We start from the raw sequence: 24,196 nt of genomic DNA on the forward strand, positions 1-24,196 counted from the left end.
AATGATCATAGTAGCCTTCGAATTTGGGAATTGCAGGGTGCATATGGTGATTGTGTGGTTCAGCCCAAGGTTTTAAATTGCGGACCGCATCACCTGATGCGGCCGCAATATTGCGGATGCGGTAGGCACTGCAACCGCATCATACCGCAATTGCGGTGTGAACTCAAATCACACGTGATGCCGCAACGCAACCGCAACGCAACAGCATTTCACCGCAACACAATGGAGTTTTGACCGCAACGACCGCAACGGTTCTATCCAATATTCCTTTTCGTAAAAATTCAGAGAATCTCACCTTTATTTTTTCCTTTATGTCCCTTCATTTTAGAGTTTCTATCTTCTTATGTCTCAATGAGTTGTTGTGTGAGTTCAATTAGTTGTTTCACCGAATATCAATATTCATCAATTTCAGCTTCCTTTGGTTCAAACTATAAAAAAATATTTTAGACGGTTAGTTTATATTTTAATTTGTAGATGATTATTAGTTAGTTTATGTTATTGATTGATAATTTATCTATTTGTGATATATTTATATTAGTATTTGCATAAACAATTATGAATGTTATATATGTTAATGTTTCTTCCATTGGAGTCAAAGTTATATTGTTCATAAACATGATACAATGTATTAAAATGAATTAAAATTTATATAGAATTATAAGTAAAAGATATATAAGGAATTACAATAATTATAGTATTTTTTCTGTGTTTGTGCGGATAAAAAATTATTTCACGCTGCAACGGCCGCAATTGCATCACAGTGTCCGCGTTAGCCGCAATCGCAACACCTGCAACCGCAACCGCATCCACGACCGCAACCGCAATTTAAAACCTTGGTTCAGCCATGATGAGGTTGAAGCAAGAAAAGCAAGAAAGATGAAACAATGCAAGGTAGAAGATGAAGTGAATGGTTTTGAAACAAACTAACAAGTGTAAAAGTGTGATGAAGGACCGTTTGAGGCCTCTATACCACTTGTAAGGAGTAAAAGTGTGATCTCTATTCATGCAATACAAGGACTAACCCTTATATAGGAGTTTACAAGTCAAGCAAGCCAACTAACTCATAAGCACATATTGAGCTCAATCACACTAACTAAGCATAAGGCAGGGTAGATTACATCTACCATGGATGTTGATAAACATCAGTATGTAGTAAAAGAAAGAAAAAGTACGTCCTAGAGTTACCCTCCTCTAAGGATATTAAGTTGCTTTACAAAGAAATTACCATTATTATTGCCCTTAATTACACCTTGATTAGCAAGAATATTTCCTCCCATCACGATTTGTCTAGGCTGTTGAAGATAGTTACTTTCTTCATCATCATTCTCTGTTTCGGTCTGAAATTGTTGTATATGAGTTTGAGCAGCACAATGAGGGCATGCCGTCCACTTCCAAGTCCATGTTCTAGAGATTTGTCTAAACATTTCAAACAATGCAAAAGAAGGGTGTTCCGAAGGGCCCTTCCACGAAAGATCCAAAACATTGTCTACCAATCTAATATCTACTGTTATTGAAAGTCCAACATCATATTTTTTTTGAAGAATAAAGTAATTTCGACGTTGAGCATTAATGGCGTAGTAGTATGCTACCGTCACTACACAAGGCATTTTAAACCCGCTCTTTCTCTTCTGCTCCACCACAACAAGACTCCCCTCATCTTCACTCCAATTGTAAGCAACACTCGTTTTTGTAACACCATTCCACCGATTCTTAGTCTCGTTAACAAAATTAGTTCCGGGACAAAAAGTTCCGAATAAATCAGTATTAATTTGTTGAAGACGATTGTTTTCAGCTCTTATAACTAAACCAATAAATCTAGGTTTGGAGAAATAGATATATATGTGCTTGAGGAGACCATCTTTGTCATATGTTGTCTGTAAGTAGGATAAGACATCTGACGAACCTATGCAGAATGACATATACCATGTCTCAGACTTTTCTTCTTGTAAGTAACGTTCTTTTTTAGTAATTGAGATACCGATATTTGTTCCCACGTTGTTGGGAAGATTATTTCCCATGTGAATAGATATACACTATATATATTGTTTGCAGAAGAACTTAATTGCAGTACCAACTCCACAATATTTTCTGCCACAGTTTACTAAATTAATAATCCTTCTGTTTCAATTTGTATGTATATAATAATAAATAAATTCTTCCTCATTCCGTAATCTTTGATCCTTTTATCTTCTTATTTTTGTTTCAAAAGTTTGGTTTTTTAAGAAAATAAGGTACAATTAATGAAGTTTTAACATATCCATACAAAAATTAAATCATTTATTAAATGAATTTTCGGTTTCTTAATAAAATAATGGTAAAAACAATTTAATTTATCAATATCTATTATTTCTTAATTTAGATGTAAAACTGTTGAGAATAATACCTAAATATCTTTAATTTTTAGGGTTAGTTTGTTATTTGTTAAAAAATATGATTTGTTTTTCTGGTGGCTCTATATAAAGAGTCATATAGCTAAGAATAATATATGTGAAAAAGAAAAATAAAAAGTTAAAAGTATTTTTATATAACACTATATTTCATGAGGGTTTAAAGATATCCCACCAAATTCTGAAATGCAATAAAAAAAAAATCAAAAAAAAAAATCAAAAAAGATCAAAGATTAGAGACGGATGGAGTTTATTATTTATAAAGAGAAAATAAAATCCAATGGGAATTAATTGGTTACATACCTCGACTAGACCATATGATCCATATCTATATATAAAGAAGAATTAATATGCCATGTGTGAGTTCAATGAAGGTGATGATACTTATATATAAGTCAGTACTCAGTAGAAAAATCTAGCTGCTAACTCTTCTCTTCTCTTGTTTGCTTGGTTAGGCTTTCTTGGAACATTTATAAATATAATACCCATATTATGCTTATTAAAAAAATAAAGTATGATGGCATCTAATTCCGTTGAAAACAAATATGGCATCTAATATTCTTGTTCATATCTTGTATGCCGATTTTCCTCCTTATATAGTCTTCTCTTCACCTTTTCATGCCTAGCTAGTGGTTAGTGTCTTCTTTCCACTAAAGAGTATCTTCTTATCTTCTTATATCTAATACAAATAACATGCTACATCAAAACCCTAAATTTTTCTAAGCAATGGAGGGAAAACGTTATTAAATGCATTATTTGCATCACCAACAGCCTCATAAATGTGTCTAACTTCTATCTTTTTCTTTTATAAGCAAACAATATATTATAAAGGAGTACAAAGGGGTACTCAATCCCTCACAATATAAAGCAAATTATAGTATGCTTTGAAGACATACAATAGGATCTAAACACCATTCAGAAAAAAAGAAAGAGGACTTACGACCAAAACGACCCTTAAACCAAAACCAAGAAAAAGTTTTAATATCATCTACAAGTTTGGAAGCATCCGGTAAGTCTCCATTAAAAACAACATTATTTCTAAGCTTCCATAAGCACCATGTAGTGGCCAACCAAATCAAATGACGAATCCGATTACCTTTTCTTGATTTAACCAAATACAAATAACATGCTACATCAAAACCCTAAATTTTTCTAAGCAATGGAGGGAAAACGTTATTAAATGCATTATTTGCATCACCAACAGCCTCATAAATGTGTCTAACTTCTATCTTTTTTTTTTTTATAAGCAAACAATATATTATAAAGGAGTATAAAGGGGTACTCAATCCCTCACAATATAAAGCAAATTATAGTATGCTTTGAAGACATACAATAGGATCTAAACACCATTCAGAAAAAGAGAAAGAGGACTTACGACCAAAACGACCCTTAAACCAAAACCAAGAAAAAGTTTTAATATCATCTACAAGTTTGGAAGCATCCGGTAAGTCTCCATTAAAAACAACATTATTTCTAAGCTTCCATAAGCACCATGTAGTGGCCAACCAAATCAAATGACGAATCCGATTACCTTTTCTTGATTTAACCAAAGAACCAAAGGATAAAAAGTGATTCCAACCTTCCAAACCTGTCGGTAAACTCTGTCCTAACCATCTATATATAGTTTCCCACACACCTTTAACAAAAGAGCAATTGAAGAATAGATGGGAACAATCTTCCATTTGCATATAACAAAAAGTACAAGAAATATCATGCAGATTATTCAAGAGGAGTGCTAGCAACACACTCTTTAACAAACACACTCTAACACACTTTCTTCTATTGGTTAAAATTTATATGGGTCCCATAAAAGTTATATGGGTCCACATTTTTTTATGGGACCCATGTGAATTTCAACCAATAAAAGAGAGTGTGTTGGAGTGTGTTTGTTAAAGAGTGTGTTGCTAGCATTATTCGATTATTCAATATACCTCTATGATGAAGGGCTGCCCGCGTAGGAAGCTTCTCTAGAAGCAATCTCCAACCAAAAATATTAACTTTAGATGGAACATCGTTTTTCCAAAGCTTTTGGATAGCATCCAAAACATTTGACTCCAAAACAACCGTGTTAGAATATTGAAGCAACAAACTATAACACGATTTAACCGTAAAGAGGCCAACCGAATCCGGCACCCACCGCCATCTATCCGACCTCGCTTGATCAAAAGGACAATCAAGTAAAAGTTGCTTAAGAGCTCGAAGATGATGTGCGTCATTGTCTGAAAGTTCTTCACACCACTGCCAATGCCACTCGGTATCTGTTCCATTTCGACTCAACCTATCTGAGATCAAAACATCCTTAAAAGCTTCTTTTGCATACAGATTAGGATATAATTCACCAAAACTGTTATTTCCAAACCACTTGAATTTCCAAAATCCGATATCATTACCATCACCAACGCAACAACCCACATTCGATTTGAAGCAATCCTCATCAGCCGTTCTGCCTATGCTCAAAATATCCCTCCACCAAATAGAGTCCTTAACCCCAACCTGAGGTGTTGTTCCAGTCAAAATTTTAGTAGGTAGATGCCCATATCTATACCGCAACAAATCAGCCCACACCCCCTGTCTTTCATCAATTAATCTCCATTTCCATTTGCTAAGCAATGCCGTATTGAAAAGTTCTAAATTTTTTACTCCTAATCCACCCTGGTTCTTTGGTAAACAAATATGATCCCACTTAATCCAGCATAGATTCTTCTCCTCAAGACCGCCTCCCCATAAAAAATTTCTTTGAATCCTCACTAATTGTTTTAAAATACAACTAGGAGCCTTAAAGAAAGAGAAGAAATAAAGTGGCATACTAGCCAAAACCGAGTTGATTAAAGTGATGCGCCCTCCAATAGATAGCTGACGGCTACTCCAAGAACTTAATTTGTTAGATATAACATCCACCACCGATTTCCATGTCTCTCTCCTTCTAGGATTAGCCCCTACTGGTATTCCTAGAAATTTAAAAGGGATAGAATCCGAACTGCAAGACAAAAAAGATGATCCAGCTTCCAAAAAGTTCACATCTATATTTATACCATAAAGCTTGCTTTTCACAAAGTTTATTCTCAAACCGGACACTAATTCAAAGCTTTTTAACAACACTTTGATAGACCACAAATTATCCCATATGCCTGTCCCCATTAAAATAGTATCATCAGCGAATTGAAGGATCTGAAATTGAATACTATCATTTACCTGGAATCCTTTAAATCTCCCAATCTCTACAGCTCTTCTCATCATTCCAGTTAAACCTTCAGCTACAATTAAGAACAAAAAAGGGGATAAAGGATCACCTTGACGTAGGCCTCTTCCAACCTTGAAATCTTCTGTTGGGCTTCCGTTAACTAGAATGGACATCGAACTCTCAAAGATACAAGCCCGCATCCACTTTACCATCATGCGTTCCAAAAAACCTCATCTTTACCATCATGCGTTCCAAAAAACCCCAATTCACAGTATCATAAGCTCTTTCAAAGTCAACCTTAAACAACAAGCATTCATCTTTTCTTCTTTTTGCTAAATCGAGAATCTCATTGAGAATAAGCACCCCATCAAGAATCTGTCTCTGCGGAAGGAAGGCAGATTGGCAGTTGGAGATAACTTTGCCCAAAACTCTTTTCAGTCTATTAGCCAAAATCTTGGACAAAATTTTATAAAGACTACCAATCAAACAAATGGGTCGGTAATCAAAGAGAATTTGAGGGTGGTCCTTCTTTGGAATAAGAGTCAAAAAAGAAGCTGTCACCGCTTTAGGGAGAATAGCGTTGTTATGAATTTCTCGTAAAAAAGCCATCACATCATTTTTCACAATAGTCCAGCAAGCCTTAAAAAAGTTAAGATTGAAGCCATCTGGGCCCGGACTCTTATTACCATCACAATCCCATATAGTATCTTTCACCTCCTCTTCTTCAAACGGTGCTAACAAAAGAACATTGTCTTCGGCGGAAAGAGAAGAAAAATCAATGCCTTGCAAGAAAGGTCTATAATTCCATTCTTCAGAAAAATGCTTGGAAAAGTGTTCTTTCACTTCTTTTTTAATGCTTGTCACCCCCTGTATCCACTCCTCTCCATCCTTTAGCATTACAATTTGATTTCTACGTCGTCTTCCTTTTATGCTAGCGTGGAAGAAGCGTGAATTAGAATCGCCTTCCTGGACCCACTTCGTTCTAGATTTTTGATGAAGGAGACTTTCTTTGTAATGAATTTGCTCCCAGAATTTTTTGACCAAATCCTTTGTATTGTGAGAGGAAGGATCATCGATCCCGTTAGCGGCCAATTCCTCTATCTCATTCAGTTCCTTCACAGTTTTATCAATGTTGAGATCGAGAAGACCGAAAACCTCATGATTCCACACCTTCAGGCGCTCTTTTAAAACTTTCAACTTTTCTTTAAGAACAAAAGTTTTTTTACCTCTAATCACCGTCGTTTCCCAAACGTCAGCAACAAAAGACATGAAGTTCGGATGCTCTAACCAACAGTTGTTAAACTTGAAAGGCTTAGGACCCCAATCGAGATTAGTACACACAAGCCATATAGGACAATGGTCGGAAATGTCACGATCACCAATCCATTGATTGGATATGCCTCCTTTCTCAATAAAGCCTTCAGATAGTAAAAATCGGTCCAAACGACTCATAGCTGAGCCATCCGAATTAAACCAGGAAAATTTCTTTCCCAAAACAGGTATATCAATTACTTCCATAACATTAATAAACTGATCAAATTCATACCTCTCCACCGGGCTCCTTCCTCCACTGCTGCCTTTTCTTTCTCCCAAATTCAAGATCGCGTTAAAGTCTCCTCCTAGACACCAATCACCCTTTGCATTGTTCAATTTAAAATCTATCAAGTCTTTCCAAAGCTTCCGCTTTCCTGACATACTACACGGAGAATAGATATTAACAATGTACAGCAAGCCAGAATTCCATTCAACACACACACCTAAAAAGCCATCTCCTGTGAAGCTATACTGAAAAGAGAATAACTCCTTATTCCAAACTGACAATAAACCACCTGATAAACCAATAGATTCTTTCAGCACCCATTCAACATCTTTATGACCCCACAAGTTATGAATCATAAAGTCGTCAAAAGTAGATCTTTTTGTTTCTTGCAATAAACACATATCGAAAGCACCTGATACAAATAACATGCTACATCAAAACCCTAAATTTTTCTAAGCAATGAAGGGAAAACGTTATTAAATGCATTATTTGCATCACCAACAGCCTCTTAAATGCGTCTAATGTAACACCCTAAGTTGCAGCCTCTTAATATTGCCAAATGATCATATAGTAGCCTTCGAATTTGGGAATTGCATGGTGCATATGGTGATTGTGTGGTTCAGCCATGATGAGGTTAAGCAAGAAAGAAGAAACAATGCAAGGTAGAAGATGAAGTTAACGGTTTTGAAACAAACTAACAAACTTTTGTAACAGAAAAAACATGAATCAAACTGCGTTTGATGAAGGACCGTTTCAGGCCTATATACCACTTGTAAGGAGTAAAAGTGTGATCTCTATTCATTCAATACAAGGACTAACCCTTATATAGGAGTTTACAAGACTTAGCTTACAAGTCAAGCAAGCCAACTAACTCATAAGCACATATTGAGCTCAATCACACTAAGCATAAAGAAGGGTAGATTACACCTAACATGGACATCCATAGTTGTTGATAAACATCAGTAATGTAGTAAAAGAAAGAAAGAAAGAAAAAGTACGTCCTAGAGTTACCCTCCTCTAAGGATGTTAAGTTGCTTTACAAAGAAATTACCATTATTATTGCCCTTAATTACACCTTGATTAGCAAGAATATTTCCTCCCATCACGATTTGTCTAGGCTGTTGAAGATAGTTACTTTCTTCATCATCATTCTCTGTTTCGGTCTGAAATTGTTGTATATGAGTTTGAGCAGCACAATGAGGGCATGCCGTCCACTTCCAAGTCCATGTTCTAGAGATTTGTTTAAACATTTTAAACAATGCAGAAGAAGGGTGTTCGGAAAGGCCCTTCCACAAAAGATCTAAAGCATTGTCTACCACTCTAATATCTACCGATATTGAAAGTCCAACATCATATTTTTTTTCACGAATAAAATTTCGACGTTGACCATTGATAGCGTAGTAGTGTGCTACCGTCACTTCACAAGGCATTTTAAATCCGCTCTTTCTCTTCTGCTCCACCACAACAAGACTCCCCTCATCTTCACTCCAATTGTATGCAACGTTCGTTTTTGTAACACCATCCCACCGATTCTTAGTCTCGTTAACAAAATTAGTTCCGCGACAAAAGAGTCCGAATGCATCAGTATTAATTTGATTAAGAAGATTGTTTTCAGCTCTATCTATAACTAAACAAATAAATTCAGGTTTGATGAAATGGAATTGTAAGCGCTTGACGAGACCATCTCTGTCGTATGTTGTCTCTAAGACGAATCTGATATTTGACCAACCTATGTAATATGACATATACCATGTCTCCAACTTTCCTTCTTCCAAGTATCGTTCTTGTTTACCACATGTGATATCGACACTTGTTTCCACGTTGTTGGGAAGATTATTTCCCATGTGAATTTTGCTTATATTTTATTTCGGATGGAGCATATATTTGCACAAGAACTTGCATTAATACTGAACTCCACAAATATTTTCTGCCACATTTTACTAAATTAATCGCTTAATTAGCTTGTGTTTCAATTTGTATGCATATAATAATAAATATATAAAGAGAAAATAAAATCCACAAAATAGAAATTAATTGGTTACATACCTTGACTAGACCTTAATTAACGGAGGAGACATGAATATTAACTAGGACCATATGATCCATATCTTCTATATATAAAGGAGAATTAATATGCAATATATGAGTTCAATGAAGGTGATGATACTTATATATAATTCAGTGGAAAAAAATCTAGCTGCTAACTCTTCTCTTCTCTGGTTTGCTTGGTTAGGCTTTCTTGGAACATTTATAAATACACAGATTATGCTTATTGATATTAAAAAAAATAAAGTATGATTGTGTAAAATAAAAAAAAAGTATGATGGCATCTAATTCCGTTTAAAACAAATATGGCATCTAATATTCTTGTTCATATCTTGTATGCCGCTTTTCCTCCTTATATAGTCTTCTCTTCACCTTATCAACCAAAGACTCGACAGAGACAGTTCCCCTTGCAAAGATCAAATCATTCCGAGAATGCCAAATAGACCACAATGCAGCATGCCAAATTAACACCCAACTTAACCTAGACTTCCTACCTACACCTAGACCTAGAAACCACTCAAACAAACTACTAATACTATTGGGGGAAACTAACCGAAATCCTAACCACCGGGCAAGTTTGTACCAAAGAGGAGAGATTAAAATCAAAATATAAAATGACAAAACTATTTAGCTCCTGCACATTACACGCATGGTAATGAAATTTGTAGTCATACTTACTTGAGAGCTTTGAGAGTTTTCAGATTCATAATTTTGGACAACAATGATGTTTTACTAGAAAATAGCTACCAATTAGCGACAAAGAATGTCGTAGCTAATTCCAGATTTTCTTGTAATGTATAGAGGGGAGCAAAATCCAAAGAATTATAAAATAGGGCTAATGCTACGGTGGACCACCTTCACAAGTGGTCCACCGTGGACAAGTGATCTACCGAATATGAATTTTACGAAATTCACTATTGGATTGAAAGTTTATATCGTATAGATCATCCATAAATTTTTTAAAATTTTTTGAAAATCATTTGATATGTTATTGAGACCCATCAAAATTTACGTTATTCAATATAACGTAAATCTTGATGGGTCTCAATAACATATCAAATGATTTTCAATTTTTCTATAGATGATCTGTATGATATAAACTTTCAATCCAACGGTGGATTTTGTAAAATTCATATTCGTTATAATGTTATTCATGACTAGTTCACCATTGATAAAATGGTCCATATTAGAATTTACCATAAAATAGGGGGTAAAATTTTGGATTTTAAAGAAGGAGATAAAATTCCGATTTATTCAAAACAGAAGAGATAAAATTGCATTTAAGCCAATTAAGTAACAAACTCATGAAATGTCAATTTGAACGGGCCATTGAAAAATTATAAAAACGGGTGGTTTTAGTGGGCCGGCCGACCCATGAACCGATTTGAAAGAGCAACAAAAATGGTGACAGTGACGACAATATTGAGAGTGAAAGAGAAACAAAGTTTAGTAATTCATTCATTCAATCCAATTCGCAGCAAAATTTCAATGAAGCTGAAAGAGTTAGAAAGTCACCTTGGTTCTCTTGACCAATTTTCTCACCCAAAGGTTTCACTTTTTCTTCTCTTTTATCTTTCAATTTCACTCTTCTTTTACAATTTTGAAAGAATCATTCATTGTTTCTGAATTTTGATTGTAGATTGAGCTTGAACAATACCCAACAGGTCCTCACATAGCTTCTCGAATGCTTTTTACTGTAAATTGCTTCTTCAACCCCCTTTTTACTTTATTCTCTTTGTTTATTTCATTCAAATATATTAAAGTTTGATTCTTTTGCCTTATCCCATTTTCAATTTGTAGTACTTGTTAATGGGTATTTTTTTTAATTCTATAATATATGATTATTATTTGTGGAAATTGACTACCCCATTATGTGTAACATATTGATGTTACTGATCAAATCTATGTTGTTGGAAATTTGAGCCAGTTGATGGATTTTTAGACAACGAATATTTTCTTGTGGTTCATTGTGCTACATATAGATATCCACATCAATTATTTAGTAAGAGAAAGTACATAGGGTCAGTTTGCTCTGCGAAAGATAAGTACCCGATAGAATGACACAAAATAGCACAGGACAAACATTTAAGGTATTGTACAACGTGTTGTCCTGGGGGTTTGGTGAGGGAAAAAATTTCAATTTTTGTCGAGTCCTAGAAACAATTTTTAAATTAAACACGGTACAACTGAAATTGTTCTATCCCGTCCCTTATTTTCTAGCGGATAAAACACATCCATAGTTACTTACCCTCTTTTAATGATAAGTTGATTCACAAAGAAATTACCATTGTAGTTTCCCTTAATCACACCTTGATTGGCAAGAAGAGTTCCTTCAATTTGACTAAGCCATTGAAGATAGTTTCTTTCTTCATCATTCTCAGTCTCAGTCTCGACCTGCTTCCCAATCACACAACTGCGCTGCCTCCTCTGAGTTGTAGCATCACAATGAGGGCTTTCCGTCCATTTCCAAGTCCTTGTTCTTGATACTTGTTGAAACATATAGAGCAATACCAAAGAAGGGTGTTCAGAAGGACCCTTCCATGAAACATCCAAATCATTATTTAACACTAATATCTACCCGAACATCAAATATTTTTTGACGAGTAGAGGTTTGTTTGCTAAAAGCATAATAGTGTGCCACTGTCACTGCAAAACAACTCCCCTCTTTCTCTTCTGTTCCACCACAACAAGATTCCCCTCATTTTCAATTCCATGGTATATGACAGTCATTTTTGTAACCCCTCCCCAATGATTCGTAGCATCATTTGAAAATTTTGTTTCGAAAGATTTTCCAAAGTCATCGATTTTGATTTGATTAAGATCATTATTTTTAGCTCTATCTATAACGAATGTAATTACTTTTGGTACGTAGAAATGGAATTGTAAAAGCTCTATGTCACCATCTTTGCCAAATGATATCTTTAAGAGGAGTAGAACAACTGTAATACCTATGTTGTATGACACGGTCTATTTCTTAAACTTTCCTTCTTTCAAGTAATGATCTTGTTGCAGGGAAGACTATTTCCCTTGTGAATATATAAATGTTTGCACAAAAACCTTTTTTTCCGTAAATTTGCACAAGAACATGCAATACGCAACTCCACAAAGTCAAATTAATTGGTTACATACCTTGACTAGACCATAAGAGACGAGACTTGAATACTAATTAGGACCACATGTATATGTATATATAGGAAGATGTGCTATATAGGAATAAAACGAAGGTGACATACATAAGTCGATGGAAGAATTCTAGGTGCTAACCTTGCTGCTCTCTGGTTTGGACTGTTAGATTTGTATGGGAAACTTATAAATAGAACTAGTAGTTGTTGTGACCCATGTAGTAACACTAGAACTGAAAAATATTTTGACAGGAAGCGGAAGCTTAAGAAGATAACATATATCATTTAGGAATACTTTATTGAATAGATAGTCAAGAATAATTTAACCAACAAAAAAGTCTCAAAATCGGGTCTTAACTGTAAACAGTGCTGCACAAACTTTGCACGATACATTGGTGGTTCAATAGTGGAGGTAGTGATGAGATCAATCCAATGATGTGCTAGTATGTGTTGATATGCTAAGGAAAAAAAAAAAGTTTATGGATGAGTGTATCTTTTTTTAAATCTAAGAATATTAATTATAATTCCACATTGTGAAAGTCATGTTTCTTTTGTGATTCGTGAGAATCAGGCAGAGAATTCTTTTGATGATGTGAGCAACAAAGTAGTAGCTGACTTTGGATGTGGTTGCGGTACTTTAGGCATTGCAGCTGCCCTTTTGAGCGCGGAGTAAGTTGCATCCTGCTTTCTATGATTTCATCAGTTTGCCTTTTTTTTTCTCACTCTTTTTGAACTGCTGTTATATACGGTCTGCAGAAGGATCCGGATTCCCTGCATTAACAAATATACACATTCATTGACCATTGATTTGAGATCTGTCGGCTCAAATTACACCTTAATCAAATCATATTTAAATAATCTATACCATTGATTTCAAATCAGATTGTCAAAATCAATTACTTTGTCACACATTTAATGCATGGAATCCAAATCCGTCTGTAGAAGCTGTCTTAAATGAATTTGCATTTCCTAATTTCCAAACTATACACTGTTTCATGTACTTGGTTGCTTTAGTCCCTCCTTCCTAAATCAAACACTAAGTTCAAGGCTGAAGTTGAAATTCATGTTTAATTGTTCATTAAGTTAGTGCTTCAAATGTTTTTGCCGTTTCAATCAAATAATATTTTAATATTATTATAATATTCTTTTGATTTGTGTTAGCATTGATCAGACATGTTCTCAGCATTGACATTGATCCAGAATCTCTTGAAATAGCATCTCTTAATGCTGAAGAACTTGAGGTATTGTCCTTTTGCTGATTTTATATTGGTTAATGAATGCTTAGGTTTCATAATATCCAAGTCTCTTGTTGTAGGAAAGGAAAAGATTAATAATGCTCAATATGTTTTGAATATTGTACATATGTTAAGCGCGAAAGATTCAGGCCAATGTTGTTGTTTTTATTTGAACAATAGGATATGTTAAAGTTGGCTACTACTAACTAATACACACCATTCCTTTGTTGTTCAACTAAATCTGCAGCTGGACATGGATTTTATTCAGTCGAATATCATGGACTTGCGTTGGAGAGGTATTTTCAACGTCATCTTTGTCCTTCAATAGTATGCTATGAAGCACTGACACTGTGACATGGACACCGGACACAACATTGACACCGTAAAAATTATTTAAAAAATGAATTAATTGAACGTAATCACATGTGTCGTTGTTTGACACCGACACGTTGGACACTCGACAAACCTTCTATCAGAAATGTTAGTGCTGCGGAGATAGTATGATACCATCACACCGTACAAGTTTTTGTCTTGAAGCATAGCTAATATTGTTTATGTAGCAAATTCATTTAATATGAATATCTTGGTACTTTTGCCAGGTCCAATTGTTGATACTGTTATAATGAATCCTCCATTTGGAACTCGGAAAAAGGGTGCAGATTTGGAATTTCTTTCTGTTGCTATGAAGGTAAGCAATAACATGGATACTCGTTATAAATATAAATATATGCTGATGAAAACTCTAATACCTTTGTTTCATATTTCGTTTCATTAGGTTGCTTCTCAAGCTGTATATTCTTTGCATAAGACTTCAACAAGAGATGTAAGTCAGTTTCAACTTAAACTCTATAGTTTGTCAAACAAGTAATTAGTTCTGAAAGCTTCATCAGATAGTTTTTGACAACCACCAATATGTTTTGTTTTACTCACCGTGAAAAAATCACTTTAAGAAGTTTTCATTCGTTTGTTAAAAAATTTCAAAAAAATTGGAATCTGAAAAAAATAAATTAAAAATGCTTCAAATAAGAAACTGTTTTGAGTAACTTTTGTATAGTCATTTTTTATAACTTTTTTTTTATATATATATATATATATATATATATATATATATATATATATATATATATATATATATATATAAAATTTGATTTTCATTAAGATAAACAAACACAAAATAGCTTATGCGACAAATAGACCAAAATCTGTTTAGCTTTTTAACAAAATGAGGGATCATTTCGCTCATATGTTAGAATACTATTGGTTAATATTTATATGATTGCAGCATGTGAAACGTGCTGCCTTGAGGGATTTCAATGCTAGAAGTGCTGAAGTTATCTGTGAGGTGAGTTCAGTTTACAATATATAATAGGAGTATCTGATATTTCCAAGTCCTATGGTATAAGTTAATATTTGTGCATGAAATAATAATACTCTATTCATATCCTTGTCACAATTCACAAACACAAGATTACTTTAAATGCAAGTTTGGAATCACAAAGAGGTTACCAAAAACACTCTGAGCTATCGTGATTTTGCAAAAGCTACATAGTGTAGCTTCTAGTACACAATTACGCTGGCTCACCGTGATTCTGACAAACTCACTACAAATCCAAACACGCACTAAGTATTGTTGATATATTAGTTTTCATATTCCTGATATTTGTGGAGTAATAACCATAGTACAATTCTGGACCATTCTCATATTGTTGAAATCTTTGTTTGTTGTGCTTTGGCAGCTTCGGTATGATGTACCAAAACTGTACAAATTTCATAAGAAGAAAGAGGTAGATATTGCTGTCGATCTCTGGCGTTTTGTACCTGCAAGTAACCAAAGCAGAAGAATTTAGTTAAGACAGAATTTTTGTGATATTGCAATAGATGATGATAAGATATTAAGATTTAAAGTTAAAGAAGAAATCTTGTTATGTACCTATATAAGAAAGATATTTATGTTTTTTTTTCCCTCTCTTTTTCTCTATTACTACAAGTTTGTGTTAGACTTTGGTGATTCCTCTTTGGTAATAGTGCACAACTTATGAATTAAATAGTTTTTATTTTATTATAAATGCTACTTGTTAGTATGCTATGTTAGTAGAAAGGTTTGAATTTTCTCCGTGAGCATAGTTCAATTGGTTGGAATATTGCATTTTATATGCAAGGCCGGGTTCAAACCCGGAATCTCCTATTTATTCACCTCAAATGGTGAATTTCTAGCCATTTTGGCTACTTGACCAAAAATAAAAAAGATTTAAATTGGAACAACTCGTGTGTCGCATCTTAATCACTTGAGCTCGTTGGGAACTTTTTTCCATTGAGGAATTAACAACAGTGCTAAGTTAACTTGATTTCAAGGGATACATGTTCATCTTAAGTTGGTTTCAAGGATATAATTCAAGGTGGTGTTTAACTAATATACACCTAGATGTATAAGATAAGATCTTGTTGCAATAGCTTCATGAAGCATTCAAGTCTTGCCACAAATTACAAGATCTTCATCAACAATTTCTATTTTTGTCTAAACTGTGTGTAAATTGTAAAAGAAAAAAAAGTAAGAGAGATAGAAATAAACACACACGGTGTCATATATGATGTTTGTAGCGTTCGAATGACACCACTTTAAATCTAAATCTAAGACCTTATTAACGAGAGTGAAAAACCAACCTCTTCTTGCCACTTAATATCGGTAAAAAAATCTATTTATTGGACGAAATATTCAACAAGGTGTTCAACAGTTCTAAAACAGATTGATGATTATTACATGATGATTAACAGATTGATGATTATTTATTACATTTACATGAGAAGTAACAAATGTCAAGAATGAATGAAACTAGCAAATTCAAAACATAATGAAACTTGTAATAATTTAAAAATGCATCAGCTAATAATGTCAACACAAACCACAGAATTACACAAAATCTAGTCCTCATGTATCTTCAATACAGATACAGATCAGTAAAATGTGTCCGCGCCTAATCAACATTTGGTTATCATGAAGAATCAGATTGCTATTTTCAAAATTGATCTCACTCCGCCGGATACTTTTTCCTATGAAAATGCAACATATACTTGTCTTAACAACCTCTTAGGCTATGCTGATATTGTTTCTTTTTCAACTGTCTCTCCAAGAGTGAACCGAACAAAACGCCGCACTTTAATGTTCTCTCCAATGGCAGCTATACTTTGCTTAACCAAGTCTTTCACTAAAACTTTGTCATCCTTAATGAAAGGCTGCTCTAGAAGAGCAAGCTCCCCTAACCTCTTTGAGATTCTTCCCTCGACAATTTTCTCTCTTATGTTCTCAGGTTTTGAAGCAAGGTCTTCTCTTTGCATCTCGATTTCTTTTTCCTTCTTCACAGTGGTTTCAGGAATATCTTCAATAGATACAAACTGAACCTGTGGACTAGCCACAACTTGCATTGCAATATCATCAACCAACTCCTTGAATTTCTCACTTCTGCCAACAAAGTCGGTTTCGCAGTTCACTTCAATTAGAACTCCGATGCGTGAATCGTGAATGTATGTACCAATTCTTCCTTCAGCTGCTAGCCTGCCAGATTTCTTGTCAGCAGATGACAGCCCCTTTTTCCTGAGATATGCCTGCGCCTTTTCAAGATCACCTTCTGTTTCAGCAAGAGCTTTCTTACAGTCCATCATCCCCGCACCAGTTTCTTCCCTTAATTGCTTAACCAGTGAGGCCGAGATCACTACTGTTGGTTTCCTGCAACACAACATTGAACAATTTAAGACTTGCAGCTAAAGCATCGGTTTTTTTTTTTCCTCTTAATTTTTCTTATGTACAACTGACAACTACATATGTCGTTATTACATTCAGTTTTGCATTTTCCCAAATTATTACTGGTGTGGACGTGTCAGTCTCGTGTTTGTCCTTTCATAGACTGACACTAACACGTCACACACAGTTACACCTTAGGATAAATTTTGTCTATACCAAGAATAATTCATTAATAGGACACTGACAAAATGCAAGCCATTGCTTCCACGTTTTAGCACACAACTGAGTCAATTAATACTTTTAAGTGTTGTAAATAACATATATTTATAATTATTTGTAATAATTGTTTGAAACAAATCACCATAATTTAATAATTAAATAACTACTTAATAACAAGTAGGGAATTCATAGAACTACTTACTTTGGTTCAGTCTCCTTGGCTTCTGCAGCAGCAGGCTCCTCTTGCACCAGTGTAGTCACTGGTTTTGCTGCAGTTTGTGCAGCCACTTCAGCAGCAAAATCCTGGCTTTTCTTTTCTAAACCCTCTCCGAGGTTGAACCGTACAAACCTTGTAACTTTAATATTTTCTCCGATTGTTGCAATTGTCTGCTTAACCACATCCTTTACCGTCAATTTATCGTTCTTGATGTAGGGCTGCTCAAGCAAGGCCAAATTCTCGAGTCTTTTCCTTATCCGTCCTTCAACAATCCTTGATCTAATTTGCTCCGGTTTTGACGCAAGATCTTCTTTTTGCATTTCTATCTCTGTTTCTTTGTTCACGAATTCCTCAGGAACGTCTTCGGTAACAACATACTCTACTTGAGGGCATGCAGCCACTTGCATGGCTATATCATCAACAAGCTCTTTAAAAATGTCGCCTCGGGAGACAAAATCTGTCTCGCAGTTTACTTCAATTAAAACACCAATCCTGCTGTCATGAATGTAAGAACCTATCCTTCCTTCAGCAGTTGCTCTTGCTGCTTTCTTATCTGCACTTGCTAAGCCTTTTTTCCTGAGGAATTCTTGTGCTTTAATAATGTCCCCTTCACTCTCTGATAGAGCGTTTTTGCAGTCCATCATTCCAGCTCCCGTTTCTTCTCGAAGTTGCTTCACAAGTGCTGGTGATATAGTTGCTGCAATCCAAAGGGGTGGCGGAACAGACATTTAACAATTAGAAATACTATGCTGGAAAACCAAGACCGTATTTCGTTAAAAAACTTGATCAAATGCTAATGGGATAAGCGCTTATATCATATTAGTGTCTATGTATAAGCTATTTTTATAACAGAAGATAAAATTAAGTCGAACTGTTTACAAGTTATAGGCTGTTTTCACAAGTTATCCTAAAGTTTACGAAAATAAGCTAAAATCAAGGACATGTTATAAGTTGTTTTCATAAGCTCTCCCAACAAATCTCACAAGTGCTTATGTCAATAGATAAGCTCAAATAAGTCAATCAAAACAGAAGCAAAACAAAATGAATTTGAGAATTTAAATGTGAAGCAAGTAAGATGAAATTGAAACCTTTACTCAAGGCTTCATCTGAAGCAGTAATGCCGGTTTGTCCATTAGAACTTGATAAGCTGCTGTTTGTCTCAGATGCAATTGAAACATCTTCAACTTGGGCTGCTACAGGTATTTGTTCTTGCACTTCTTCGGTGGCAGGACTTTCAGGAGAGGGAACTTGATCATTTGCTGCTGTTTCATCTGTCGACAGATGATTCACAGTTCAGTTAAAGGAAGCACCCTTTATAAACAAAAGAAGAAAAACAATCCTCCATTTGTTAAATAAGCTAACTATAATTATGTTACTCAATTGCTTCGGTTTCATAAAATTGATTGATTAGGATCACATAGGAAATGAAAGAGTGCAATATCATGCATTATATGATTTATATATAAAGTTAAAATAAGCAACACGCTTAGAAAACTTTTTATCAATTTTAATTCAATAACCAAAATTTATTCAGGCAAAGCAGAATTTCGAAAAGGAATTAAGCATAACCTTTACTCGAGCCTTCATCTAAAGCAGTAATGTCGGTTTGTTCATTAGAACTAGATAAGCTGCTGTTTGTCTCAGATGCATTTGCAACCTCTTCCTTTTCCTCTTCAACTTGTGCTGCTACAGGTATTTGTTCTTGCACTTCTTCGGTGGCAGGACTTTCAGGAGAGGGAACTTGATCATTTGCTGCTGTTTCATCTGTCGACAGATGATTCAAAGTTCAGTTAAAGGAAGCACCCTTTATAAACAAAAGAAGAAAAACAATCCTCCATTTGTTAAATAAGCTAACTATAATTATGTTACTCAATTGCTTCGGTTTCATAAAATTGATTGATTAGGATCACATAGGAAATGAAAGAGTGCAATATCATGCATTATATGATTTATATATAAAGTTCAAATAAGCAACACGCTTAGAAAACTTTTTATCAATTTTAATTCAATGACCAAAATTTATTCAGGCAAAGCAGAATTTCGAAAAGGAATTAAGCATAACCTTTACTCGAGCCTTCATCTAAAGCAGTAATGTCGGTTTGTTCATTAGAACTAGATAAGCTGCTGTTTGTCTCAGATGCATTTGCAACCTCTTCCTTTTCCTCTTCAACTTGTTCTGCTACAGGTATTTGTTCTTGCACTTCTTCGGTGGCAGGACTTTCAGGAGAGGGAACTTGATCGTTTTCTTCTGTTACAGCTGTCGACAGAGGATTCACATTTAATGAAAACCGACTTCGTAACAAAAGAAACAAAAAATCTGTTTGTCAAATAAGTTTAACTATGATGACGTCAATTGCTTCGGTGGCATACAATTGATTGATTGGGGTCATATGTGAAATAAAAGGGTAAAATATCATGTAATACATGTGTTAAGAGTCTCACATCGGATGTGAGATGGCCTGAACATGAGTTTATAAGTTAAGGCAATCATCACCTTACAAGTCAGTTTTGTAGGGTTGAGTTAGACCCAACCCAAGATTCTAAGATGGTATCAGAGTCTCCTCCGAGATCCATTGGGACACTTTGCTATCAGGTTTCCGCTATCGAGCCACCCACCATTTATATCCACGCACCAAACCCAATAGTGTTGTTGGGCATGAGGCAATCCTCACATTACAAGCCGGTTTTGTAGGGTCGAGTTAGGCTCAAACCCATGATTCTAAGAATATGATTTATATATAGATTCAATAAGCAACAAAAAGTGTGAGAGAGAAAACAAGAACCTTCTGTTTCTTGAGGAGCTGGTGCACTTGATGAAATGTCTGATTCTGTAACAACAGGGGGAGGCTCAACTGCATCACTATCTGTCTGTGTCGCAGCTACAAGTTCTTCCTTTCCATCATCAGTTTCTGACTGTTTTTCATCTTCGGCAACAATTTGATCAATTCCACTTTCTATTACACTCTCATCAGCCACTTCAACAGGTGAGTCGGCTTTTACATCGTTTGTTATGGTATCTGTCTGAATAGCTTCCTCAATAATTGGATTTACATCAGACAAATCCCCTTCAGAAGCCAAATTTTCAGAAATCGTCTCTGTTTGCAACTCAGTGGCGCCATTTATAATACTTTCTTGATTGCTTTCGTCATCTGCAACAGTTGTTGATGAACCAACAGATGAACTAGCTTCAACATCTTCCTCTTTTTTTGTCGTTGAGGATTTAACTTCGTTCTGAAGTTTCTCCCTCTCATCCAAAAATTTAGAAATATCCTTATTTTTACGAAAAGCCAAAACAAAAGGGTTTGTTGCAACAACATCAACACCCAAATTTTGTGCAGGTGCCTTGTCCGAAACAGCTCCTTCCCTCTTCATAGTCAATGTCGCTTGTCCTCTTGAGATACGCAGAACTCGTACTTTAACTTCTTGACCAACCTCCAACGAAGATTTTCCCGTTACACTGCTGAATCCATCGTCATCCTCCTCATCTAACGGTAGAAATCCTTCCTCCCCTTCTGGAAGTGATATAAAACTACCCTTCCTAGCCGCATTCTTCACCGTACCCTGCAACTCCTGACCTACGACAAGTTTTGTGGTTTTCTTCGTACTATCTCTCCTTGGACTGGAGTTTGGAGAGTCCCATCTACCAGATTTCTCTGTACTGTTTGATGCATCTTTCCGTTGCTTACCAGTGTCAGCATTTTCACGCATAGATAGAGATATACGCCGAGTTTCAGCATTCACTTCAAGCAGCTTCACCTTCACTTCTTGTCCAACAGAAACAATACTTGAAACATCCTTTACAAAGCCATCACTCAACATCGAAATATGAACAAGTCCATCCGTGAATGCTCCAAAATCAACAAATGCACCAAACGGCTGGATAGACATTACTTTCCCTGTAAAAGCTGCCCCAGGAACCAAATCCTCTTCCTTTACAGGAGGCATCGTGCTTTTCCTTACAGGTCTTGTACGTTTGGATTTCAAAGAACCAGCGTTGGCATCAGATTTAGGAGATGAGTCTTCACTTGTTCCAACTTCATCTGAAGAAGGTTCAGTAGAAACTTCATCTGCAACAGTTGAATCTGATACCTCCACAGATACTTCTGTTTCTGTGGCTGATATGGAGGAGGTTCGAGATTTTTTATGATAAGAACATATCCTTTTGTTCTGTGGAAACACTCCGTTGACGACAAATGAAGGAAAGAGAAATCTTCGAGTTGATGATCCGTGTTTTAAAAAACTTCTTGAAAAGTTGAGTCTAGTTAACGAGTTGTTCTTCCTTGTTGAATACGCAACTCCAGGAATAATCGAAGAATTGCCAACAGAACATGATATTATGGGATTCATCTTAGATTGAATTGCGAAATCTTAGTTATTTTTCAGGATCAGTTCATCTCGTGTCACCTTCAGAAACATATGAAGAATATCAATACGTGCAAACTCGGTGATAAATTAAATACCTAGATATCCACCATAATCACAGTATTGCATACCAAAATTGTATAAATACACAAATCACATCGCATTGCATAAATCGGCATCAACTTCCTCACAACTACTTCAAGCATAATCACATATTTTTATAAATTATGAGAAAATATGCACAACGACTGCATTGCAGAGAAATAATTACATGAAAAAATGGAAATTCAAGACAAATGCTACGAGCAATGGCATTACATAACTTCATGAATGCGGCTTTAACTGATAAAGTTTTCCTTAAAATTCAAAACATGATTGGCTACTTCATCATTTCACTTCATTCACGCATGATGTATTAAAATTGTTCAAAGCTTCAACCAAAATCGAAAAAATGCATTGAATTTCAATATCTGGATTTCCTAATAAAAAAAATGGATTGAATTTCAATGTCTGGAATTCGTAATCTAACTCTAGGACAAATTCAATTATCACCTTTATGTCATCAATGTCATTTTCAAAATACAGGCATTTCCATCATCACTATGTAACATAATAACAGATGAACAAATTTTGCAACAAAATAAAATTACAAATTTAACCCAAAAAATTCGAAAAACAAAAAACATACTTTCAAAATTCAAACTCAATTATAGAAAATAAACATCGCATTCATTTCACACAGATAATTGGAGAGACCTATGAAGCACGGACACAGACATTGACATGTGGACACTGATAATAATTTAAGAAGACATAATTCAATGTAATTTTAAGTGTCGGTGTCCGTGCTTCATAGGAAGAGACCATAAAACCAAAAGATTACGTTTCATAATTGACACAATTAATTTAGTTAATTAACTAAAACTGAGCATTGAGTTTCAATTTCAAGCACAGTGTGAAACAAGAATACACTAATGATACTAAACTGAGTACAAAGTTCAATTAAGCAATTCAATTTTCAACTTAGTAAAGTAAAGTAAACTAAACACTATTAGTTCTAAGAATTGGAACAGAAAAACCAAAAACACTTGATGGTTTCAAACATAATCTATACTATACCTTGAAAGCTTCAAAAGGGTACACAGAAAATGGAAAAAAACAATGAAGATGAAGATTGGTTTTTGAAGTTTTGAGTGTAAAAATGAAATCTTTTTGGTGAAAGTGGAAATGGGTAGTGATGATAGAAGGAGGGAAATGAATGGAGAAGCTTTAAATCCTTATCTTCATTCTTAATATTTGAGATGAGACAACGTTTTTTAACTTTGTTTATGTTTTTCTGATAAACCGAACCGAATTCCGAAGCTGAGGTTTGGGTTATGCCTGTTGGGCTTAGCCCAAATGATCATCTATGTATATGTTGGGCTGGGCCTGCGAAAATTATTACAGATATACCCCCACATGTTTTTATTTATACCCTCACCGTTTTTTTAAATGCGTTTTAGAGTACCAAAGAATTTTCCTTTTAAAAATAATGTTTGTGGTGACTATATATGGTTTTAAAAAGTCTAGCAGCGAAGCGAAACTGACACTAAATGTAGAAAAATGGAAAATTATGTGACTGGGAATTGAACTCCTAACTTTCTTATCACTTCACTCCATAACTCATCCACCTCAGCCTCCAAGTCATCCTTATAACTTCGCAGTGGGTGAATATTTTAAGGAAAATGGAAATATAGTATGTTTTAGATTTGCAGTTCAAAGTGGTTTTGCAGCGGAAAAATTTATTTTTCACAACAAAAAAAATACAGAGAGAATTTTGGCCTTTAGGCCTTGAATACATGGATTGAACTAAGGGGAGAAATACCAAACATTTTTAATAGAAAATAATCAATTATAAAACTAAATTTTATTAAATTTTCAATGATAGAGAGATGTAGCTTGTTAGCTCAAAAACCTTTGAGATAGCAAAGTAACCTAAATCATTTAAGTCGACAACATTATAATATATACATCAACACGTGCATAAAATAATTAAGTTATTACTATTATTTTTCAATATTTAAATTTGCAGGCGTAATGTACTCGTATTCACATTAGTTAGGCAACTTCAGATAGTGAAAGAATACATTAACAACTGAAATAATAAGGCCG

At 34.8% G+C, this 24,196-nt stretch overlaps 4 protein-coding genes across 5 annotated transcripts; 1 reads left to right on the forward strand and 3 right to left on the reverse strand.

Moving 5' to 3' along the window:
- Positions 1-976: 976 nt before the first annotated feature.
- Positions 977-3,126, reverse strand: LOC123887506. The gene is made up of 2 exons (XM_045936831.1): positions 2,691-3,126; positions 977-2,088 (listed from the first exon to the last, which is right to left on the reverse strand). Exon 2 carries the CDS (start codon positions 2,016-2,018, stop codon positions 1,182-1,184), a length of 837 nt encoding a protein of 278 aa, XP_045792787.1. The 5' UTR covers positions 2,019-2,088; positions 2,691-3,126; the 3' UTR covers positions 977-1,181.
- Positions 3,127-7,629: 4,503 nt separating this feature from the next.
- On the reverse strand, positions 7,630-9,342 carry LOC123884968. Of its 2 annotated transcripts, none has more exons than XM_045934204.1 (2): positions 9,155-9,342; positions 7,630-9,035 (listed from the first exon to the last, which is right to left on the reverse strand). In XM_045934204.1, exon 2 carries the CDS (start codon positions 8,950-8,952, stop codon positions 8,116-8,118), a length of 837 nt encoding a protein of 278 aa, XP_045790160.1. In that variant the 5' UTR covers positions 8,953-9,035; positions 9,155-9,342; the 3' UTR covers positions 7,630-8,115. The 2 variants fall into 2 exon arrangements, with proteins under 2 accessions (XP_045790160.1, XP_045790159.1); XM_045934203.1 differs by having other exon boundaries at positions 7,630-9,048.
- Positions 9,343-10,546: 1,204 nt separating this feature from the next.
- On the forward strand, positions 10,547-15,556 carry LOC123884688 (rRNA N6-adenosine-methyltransferase METTL5). Its single transcript, XM_045933852.1, has 9 exons — positions 10,547-10,702; positions 10,794-10,850; positions 12,848-12,945; positions 13,448-13,517; positions 13,759-13,807; positions 14,111-14,199; positions 14,287-14,334; positions 14,794-14,853; positions 15,248-15,556. The coding sequence occupies exons 1-9, from the start codon at positions 10,556-10,558 to the stop codon at positions 15,356-15,358; spliced, it is 729 nt and encodes a 242-aa protein (XP_045789808.1). The 5' UTR covers positions 10,547-10,555; the 3' UTR covers positions 15,359-15,556.
- Positions 15,557-16,223: 667 nt separating this feature from the next.
- On the reverse strand, positions 16,224-23,941 carry LOC123884689 (polyprotein of EF-Ts, chloroplastic). The gene is made up of 7 exons (XM_045933853.1): positions 23,165-23,941; positions 20,467-22,087; positions 19,746-19,940; positions 19,253-19,447; positions 18,772-18,954; positions 17,669-18,380; positions 16,224-17,232 (listed from the first exon to the last, which is right to left on the reverse strand). The coding sequence occupies exons 2-7, from the start codon at positions 22,028-22,030 to the stop codon at positions 16,602-16,604; spliced, it is 3,480 nt and encodes a 1,159-aa protein (XP_045789809.1). The 5' UTR covers positions 22,031-22,087; positions 23,165-23,941; the 3' UTR covers positions 16,224-16,601.
- Between the last annotated feature and the right edge of the window lie 255 nt (positions 23,942-24,196).

The sequence above is a fragment of the Trifolium pratense genome, linkage group LG5 (genome assembly GCF_020283565.1).
Source record: "Trifolium pratense cultivar HEN17-A07 linkage group LG5, ARS_RC_1.1, whole genome shotgun sequence".
NCBI classification, from domain to species: domain Eukaryota; kingdom Viridiplantae; phylum Streptophyta; class Magnoliopsida; order Fabales; family Fabaceae; genus Trifolium; species Trifolium pratense.